This window comes from Pseudopipra pipra, chromosome 1, assembly GCF_036250125.1.
Source record: "Pseudopipra pipra isolate bDixPip1 chromosome 1, bDixPip1.hap1, whole genome shotgun sequence".
In the NCBI taxonomy this organism is placed as follows: Eukaryota; Metazoa; Chordata; class Aves; order Passeriformes; family Pipridae; genus Pseudopipra; species Pseudopipra pipra.
The window spans coordinates 124,280,191-124,288,625 of record NC_087549.1 but is presented as its reverse complement, the minus strand read 5'-3'; the positions used below and the strand labels follow the sequence as shown (position 1 = coordinate 124,288,625).

Here is an 8,435-nt window from a genome sequence, read left to right as displayed (position 1 = left end):
TGAAAAGGGATTTTTCCAAGGTGAAGCAAAGGAGATGATACAGTGCTTAAAAACTCCCAAGAGTGCAAGTATAGGACTATTCCATTGCCAACTCCTCCTTAGCACCCTTGAACAAACCAGTGTAGGTTCAGTTTCTGATCTTTGACATGCAGATGATAAATAATCCATAAGTCCATGAGGCTTAGCACAGGGTCTAAAGAGGCTTTCACAGACTTTCATAAGGACAGTGAAACAGCACACTATTTACACTGCTTGCATTTGCAGGATTTATTAACGTTGTACCGTGCACAGGCAGACTTGGGTGGTGCATCGACATGCTATTTTGGGATCCTGCCTGCACTGACATCTGTTCTGTCATTAGGATCAGAAATGAAGGGATGACACCGGGCTGGCCATAGCTGGCTCTGTGCTCCGAGGCCGGCACAGCTCCCCGGTAACCCAGGGAGACGGCGGCCCGGCCACCGGCGTGTGACAGGGAGAGGTGCCCAGGTGCGTTTCACCTGCCGGGAAAAGGCCTCTACGCACTGCGTGCCCGGGGAGCGGAGCCCTCGAGAGGAGCACAGTGACACGACCGTCAGGAGGGCCGGGGAGCGGAGCCGGGCCGGAGCTCGCACCTTGGCCCGGCGGGGCTTTCCTGGCCCGCACGTCGCGGTACTTTCCGGGCACGGTAACCTTTGCTTTACTCCTACTGCGCCCGGAGGGGTGGAAACTCCGGGCAGAAATCACTCGGGGAAGGCGGCAAAGAAGGGGAGGTGTGTTTAGGTGACATTAAGTGATCGGGGGCGGTTTGCCGGCCCGCACCCTGGTCCAGCGCGCTGCACCCAGCGCGGCGCTCCGGCGGCGCTTGTGGGGCCGGGGGGCAGCGCCGCGGGGTGAGGAGGAGGCGATGGGGGTGAGGGTCGCACGAGCAAGCGGCGGCGGCGTCACACGAAGCGAGGGCCGGCCCCGCCGAGGGGCGGAGGGGCTGCCACGGGGCCAGGGCGGAGGGCGAGGTGCGGCAGCGGGAGGCGCAGCGCTGTGTCCACGGCCTTCGCCCGCCTCCCCGAACAAAGCGGCGCGGGCGGACGCAGTGACTTCACCGCCGGGCCCGCCCCCGCCCGCGGAACCTGCCCCGCTGCCGTCTCCTGGCAACCGAGGGGAACCGGGGGGACCCGTGGGGACCCGCGGGCCCGGCTCGCACCCGCCGCGGTGGGGCCGGGCCGCTCCGTGCAGCGCCGCCGGCCACCCTCCCGGGCCCCCCAACCCGCGCCAAACCCCGGCCCCGCGGCGCAGAGGAACAGCCCCGGCAGCAGCTCGGGACGGGGCCGGCAGCGCCCACCTGGCCCCGGCAGGGGCGGGCGGGGGGCGGCTGCCCGGCGGGGGCGGGGACAGCCGCCGGCCGCCTGTTTCCCCGAGGGAAGTGCGGAGCCGCCGCCGCCGCTATCCGCGCGGTGCCAAGAGCCTCCCCGCGCCCCCCGGGCAGGGCGGGCGGTGGGGCGCCCCTGGCGCGCCGGTCTGGAGGCGGATGGAGGGAGCTGCGCTCTGCGCTCGGCCGGGGCCTCACGGCCGCCGCTGCCGGGGGGGGGCCGGCCCTGGCGGGGCGCGGGGGCGCGGCGGGCGCTGCCCCCGAGATGCAGCGGCCCGCGCCCGCCCCGCCGAGCGCCCTACCTGTGCCGGGCCCGCCACCGCCCCTCCCCTGGCCCCGCCGCCGCCGCCGCCCCCGCGGGGGCCGGGACTGAGCGCGCCGCGGCGCCGAGGCACGGCCCCGAGGAGACCGAGCGGGAGCGGTGCCGGCAGCGGCGCATGATGTGGGTGCCGCTGCTGGCTTGCCTCACCGCGGGGATCGTCTCCGTGCCCAGGTGCCAGCGCGGCCCCGGAGCCCTCCTGGGGGCGGTCCGGCTGCTGGCGGCCGTGCCGGGACTCTGCCAGCGCCGTAAGTGTCCGAGCGCCTGGGGCTGCTCGCCGTGCCCCGGCTGGCTGGGGTTGCCGCTGGGTTTGGTTCGGGCGCGGGGGCCGTGCGTGGGCGGGGGGCACGGCCGGTCTCGGCGGCTGCCCCGGGGCACAGCCCTGACAGCCGGGGCCGCCCGCCGCCGTGGGCACACGCCGGGCCGGGCCGGGCCGGGCCGGCGGGCGGCGCGTACCTGCAGGGAGAGCCGGGCTGGAGCCGCCGGCCCTTGCACAAACTTCACGCCGGCCCGTAGTTTAACTGTCCATCCTGGGGCGTCCACCCTTTAGGGAGCCGTGGCAGCTCCCGGAGAGCCTGCGGGAATATCGCACTCCAGGATGCTGCGGGTCCTGAAAGTGCACTCTCCGCAAGTCTCCGTGAAGCGGCACACAGAACCGCCTGGGGATTCCCAAGCTACGGATGGACAATGCTTAGGGATGGTAACACTCCGTTTTACGTCGCTTATATGGCATGTAGTGGCAGGGTGAAATAGGGATACAGCTATGGGAAGATTGTCTTCTGTTTACCTTGGGGTAACCTGTATACTGACGGTTCCCCGGGAGCCACGGTACTGGTGATGAAAAAGGTGAATGTGGGTAACCCCTCACATTGTGGAATTGCTTCCCAAACCCCCCTCTCAGCGTGCAGGCTGAGAGCAGTTTGTGCAAATGTACCTTGGTAGCAACAGCTGATCAGACAGAGCAATCAGGTTAGTCAAGTATTTCATAAAGAATCTTATTTAACTAGCAGTTGTCAGAAAAGCAGTTCAAGTTGTCAGTCATCTTTCCGTGTTTTTTTGAGCTTGTGGAATAATTGCATTTCCAACTCTAAGCCTGGAGTTGATTTAAAATGTTAACATGTAACCTCTAAAAATAAGATTTACAATGGAAACGATGTATTAGCCTTAAGTTCTTTATTGCATATGTGACAAATTCATGCCTAATTCAGTAGAATTTGCCCAGTGCTATTAAAAACAATGGAATAATTTGTTAACTTTCATAGGATAATTTATTTTGCTTTTTTGGCTTCGTATTTTGAATTCAAAACCAAACTAAATGTCAATAGGAAAAATAAAATATATTATTAAATTTCTTATGAAACATGACATCTTGTATGTAGTATCCCAGATTCTTTTTTATGCAGTGCAATTGAGTTGAAAGGCTAATTGAAACTTTATGGAGAGGATGGTTCTGTGCCTGAATGCAGTGTTGTGCTTGCTCATGAGTGTAGCTCCTAGGAACGCACTAGGGCAAATAATGCATCAGAACAGAATGCCACAGGGGGAGGTTGTGCATGGGGCTTTTGTGCCAAAGGATACTTGCTGTCTTTGTTGTGCTTGATAGTGAAAATATACATGGGTGACACGTCATGGGTTATGTGTTTATTGTGACAACAGCTCTCAGATTGGGCTGACTGTAACTCAGATAGACCTTGTTTTTTCCTTTTCATTTGAAACCTCTGCTAATTCATGAAAGCTGAAAGTCACACTGAATTCCTTCCTTCATACATAATCACTTTACAGGCTAGAGCCACAGTTAAAGTAAGAAGAGTGTTTTGTTTGTTTTTTCTCTGAATGAACATGTGAAATTTTTTGTTATTATTGTTGCTGTTTGATTTTTACATTTGGTTGTGATAGCCAGTGCAGCACCACCTGGATTCTTTGAACGTCTGCAGGCTGCTCCAAGAGAGAGTCTGGGCAGCAAGTCCATGTACAGATATTTGGCAACACAGCTCTGTTGAAGCAGCCACTCCTCTTTGCTTCTGTACTGACAGTGCTGGGCATGAAGAACAGCATTGAGCTGTTCCTGTGCCATCAGCAAGTTCAGTTTATTTATGTGCAGAGTTGGCAGAACCTGTGTATCTGTGTTGAATCTCCAGTTTTAAAAGCGACTGGAATTAATATGAAATGTACATGGAACTCATAGTCTGTTCATTCTTGTTGGAGCATTTGTGGCTCTTCTAGTTGAAAAATGAAGAGTTTAATGCTACCTGAGGTATTAGTTCTACAAACTGCAGTTTGAGATGTGAGTTACTGCGTGGGGATAAGTAAAGGTAGAATTTGGCCCGAGGTTACAAGGAGCGCAGAAGGAAATCTCACAGTGCTGTAAATTTGGAAGTCCCAAATTAAAGGTTCTGTAAGCTCAGATAAAAAGGGTAGTGTTGCTGCCTTCTACAAAGGGTCTCTTGTTCAGTAAGTCTCACCAAAAGGAAATTTGCAGTTCAGTAAGCCAACTATAACAAATACCTGACATAAGAATGGAGCAAGTTCCATAGGGGTTTCTACAGGTCCCACATTTCTCTTTGAACATTAAAACCTAAAGATGTAAACCAGTGAACTGAATAAAAGCTGGATTCCACAGTGAGAGCATGTGTATGCATTGTGCTAACCAGTTGTGTAAGTGCTCACTTCAGTGAAGGCAGTCAGTGCCCTTGCCTTCTTGAAAAACTAATGTGTTGAAACTCTTAGTTTTTACCTGTTGTATAAGCACATGGAATATGTGGAGCTTAAAAACTGAAGAATGACAGATTGTTCAAGGTTAACAGAGAACATTGGTTCAAATCTCAGCAGTGTCTCAAAACCAGTTGTAATTAATATTAAAATCTGAAAACTAAGGTACTGGATGCTTTCTGAAATATCTAGGTAGTCATTCCTGTATGAAGCTCAAGTAAACAGAGTTTACTTGTGATGTGCAAACAGGGATTGGATAGCATGAAAATCTTTATCCCTGATTTTAGAGTTGGAGAATAGTCACGCAACAATTCTGTTACATAGTCATGGTTGACAAGTCTCTAATTTAAATACCAACCATAAAAGCTGGCATTTTCAGTCTTCCTGAGTGTCATTTGGAAAGACCAATTAGGGGCTTGGGGAAAGTGGAGGATCTGTGATCATGGCAGGGTCACTTGTTAATTGATCTGTCACATCAGATTCCCATGTGTGTTCCCTCTAGTTAGAAAGTTTCATAAATCATTACTGGGTTACTTCTCAAAGGAACAAGAAAAGCTATTCAAACCACTCATGGAAGAACAGTTTTTGAAGAGTGGTGGTCGGGAAATGTCCCTGAACACACAAAAAAAGTCCAAAATAAATGATACATCATGTTAACTTTAACTGGTGTTTGTCTGTTAATTTCTTTTCCGTGCTGGCCCATTTTCTTTTGAGGCTCAATGGAAGCTGAGTTGTATGGGGTACTCAATGCTGAGACAGTTCTGCTTTTCTTAAGGCTTAAAACAATCCAAGAAGAAAAGGAAAAAAAAAACATTTTTAATTTCCTGAGTCTGCGTGGGTGATCTGCTCCCTAGGGGTACTGGACCATCTTTGGGAAAGTCAACCTTTTGGGAACCAGCCTTTGGGAAAAACAACCTGGGTGTTTGGGAAGGCTGTAGGTTGCAATTCTGAGGAATAGTGAGGGGGAGGTTTGTTTATCTGCACATTGCCCAAGGAGATTATGCCAGTGGTATGCATAAATTTGCTTTGCAAATTGTACACTTCTCATAATCTGTTGCAATTTCATGTCTGTTCAGGGATTTTATGTGGTAAGTTTTTTTTTTTTATTTTATGGTTTTTACAAGTTGAATGCAACTGGTGTGGTTGCCTGTGTAGTATTTACAATGCTTTCCTGCCACAGATGTTTGAGATGGGATAAGACTGGGAAAAAAGAGGAGATGGGCAGCTTACCAACTAGAAGAGTGATAACCATGTTCTTGATGTTCTGGGAGGGTTGTCTTTTGTCATTTCAGATATGCTTTTGCTAAGGGGAGTTGTCAAGGCAGCCTGAAGATTGCATGCAGAAGGAATACTCTGTGTAGTTGGAAGAGCCAGTTGCTTTTTTTTCTGGCTGTTATGCTTTCAAGGAATGGAACTGCAACAACTGAAAAAGAAAGAATTACACCCCATTAGTCAAGAGGCCTGAATTAACAAATTTGATTTTCCATTAAAGTACAATCTAATTTACCTCCTCAGAGCATCAGAAAGATGTCAAAATATGATTTTCTGGAAGCTAAAGAAAATCTTCACCACATGACCCACATCTGGTTGTATGTTCAACAAGAGGACATTACAACATCAGATTATATTCTCCCTTATACTTTACAGCGGGCATAAATGCTGATAAATTTTTCAGGTGCCTATGAAGAACTTGTGATGACTTGTATATGTTTTGTCTTGAATTTAGGACAATTTGTGTTAGTTACTAATCTACAGTAGGAGGTATGAGAAAAGATACATAAGATATTTTATTTCCAAATTGTGTAAGTTGACATAGGCTGCTGATATTTATCAAGACTTCTTCAGAAAGTCATCATCGTCATTTCTTGGTTGGAAACTAGGAATATCACTTCTTTCTGGGTCTCTTCTTCCAAGTAACAAGCAATAGGATGAGAAGAAATAGCCTCAAGTTGTACCAGGGAAGATTTAGATTGGATATCAGGAAAAATTTCTTCACTGAAAGGGTTGTCAAGCCTTGGAACAGGCTTCCCACAGAAGTGGTGGAATCACCATCCCTGGAGGCATTTAAAAGACATGTGCTGCTTAGGGACACGGTTTCATAGTGGACTTGTTCTGTGTTAACAGTTGGACTCAAGGATCTTGAGGGTCTTTTCCAGCCTAAATGATTCTATGATTCAAGGAAGTACTCCTGACACACTCTGAGCCTCCGCATGTCTTTTTTAGCCTCACCTCTCCGAAAAGTTCCATGAAGGTTGCACATCATTCAAGATGAAAACTTGGAGAACAGAATCATCAAAAAGGTGCATAGCAACTCAAGTTTTTTGTGTATGTGTATCAATTTAGAGGATTAGTGGTGGACTTGACAGTACTGGGTTAATGGCTGTACTACATGGTCTTAGAGGTCCTTTCCAACCTAGATGACATTATAATTCTGTTCTATGATTTTAGGAACAGGTCTGAGGTAAGAAGCATTAGCCTTATTGTACAAATCAAATTTACGTTACTTACATGATTTTTTTGTCACCAATGTACTTTTTAAAAACTGCTTATAGAAAAACAATAATTTTTTAGATCAGGAGAGGTGTGTCTCAGGCAGTGGTTGGGATTTAGTGAGTTCTGTCTAGGTAAGAAGGACAAGTGGAATAGCTTGGTGTCCTGAGCTTTAAAGTTTGCTCAGTGTTCTTAAAATACATTAATGACACTAAAATAGTACGTTATATTTTCAAGACTTATGTATGTGAACTATCCTGTGCTTTTACTGTAACTGTAATCCAGATGTCTTGGTAGAAATTTGGCTTCTCATGATGAAGGTACTGAAAATAAAAAACTGGAGAAGAATATCAGTTCCTTTGTGTTAATAAACTTTTTGTAGTTTGTTGAGGCCTTTTTTTATATATCAAATTCTTAAGGCCTCAGAGTTTCTTGTTCTATTTGCACCCTCCTTTCCAGCAAAATCTTGTCTTCAAAGCTCCTGTATGTCCTACTAGTTGCTGACTTCTGTCTAACCAGTGGAAAGATGTAATAATTCTTTCTCATCTGCTTAAATAGGCGTGATTTATGATGGACAAAGTAGGATATGGTCTCTTATTCCTTTCTAAGCACTTGAAATTTATTAAAAATTTTTTTTTTTCTTTTGGCAGTTTACAGAAATGGACTTGAGCTATTTAGTTTAACTTTTGGGAAGGAAATGGGGCTCTAATGAATTAGTTCACTGTCCACTGTAATGGAACCTTTCTTCAAGAAGAAAAGTAAGCTGCTTGCCAGCCATTCAGGATTCCCCCTTGTTCTGGTGGCAGAACAAGAATAACCCCCTGAGCAAAATGTAAATGTTTCAAGATTATTGGAATTTACAGCATTAGAAAGCTGCCAAAAAACCAACTTCTAGCTGAGGCTAAATTGGCCTAAATTGAAAACTTTGCAAAGCTCATAATTGACTTTTTTCTTTATATGTTTCTCTGCTTCCCATGACTTCATTGTCATATGCCTGTGGTGACTTCTTCTGCTATTACCCAGGGTGACAATAATGAGTCTGAAGTATTTTTGATCATCAAAAGATACTGAGACAAAGATTTTAACTATGATTATTGGAGGAGGAAACTTCTGTACCATCAGGCAGGTGGAATGATCTTCCTGGATGCTCGATTTTTATTTTTCTTCAGGCTTCTTCTCTGCTCACTGACTAGGGAATTAAGTTGTTAGCAGCAGTATTTCACTGGATTCAGATCTTGAAGTCTTAAGTGTTTTTGGTATTTTGCTGTTGTTGTAGCTGTGTTGTGAATACAGCTGCATGATGTATGGTGGCATCACAAAAGTAGTTCAAGTCTGATTAAACCGTTAACTGCCCTTTCCAAAATAAATTCTGTTCCTTCTCGGTGTTCAGTGGAATTAGGCTAAGTGAATTCTGTTTGTTCTACTGTACTTGAGAATACAATTTATTTCCCTGTTATCTCTGCAGGGTGACAAGGGTTAGTACTGTGCTGAGGACAACTTGCTTCTCTCAGACGGGAGCTGCTTGCTGGAAACTGAATCAAGTTCCCATATTTTTGCTGAAACAAGAGTACC

At 47.6% G+C, this 8,435-nt stretch overlaps 1 protein-coding gene across 12 annotated transcripts in view; it reads left to right on the top strand.

Moving 5' to 3' along the window:
- The first annotated feature begins 456 nt into the window (after nt 1-456).
- Nucleotides 457-8,435, top strand: part of ITGB8 (integrin subunit beta 8) — a 48,517-nt gene continuing 40,538 nt past the window's right edge. For 2 of the 12 annotated variants that reach the window (XM_064675476.1, XM_064675468.1), the window contains exon 1: nt 1,399-1,912. In XM_064675476.1, coding sequence (XP_064531546.1) covers nt 1,783-1,912 — 130 coding nt within the window. In that variant the 5' untranslated portion in view covers nt 1,399-1,782. The other 10 variants (XM_064675516.1, XM_064675484.1, XM_064675546.1 and 7 more) reach the window with 9 other exon arrangements.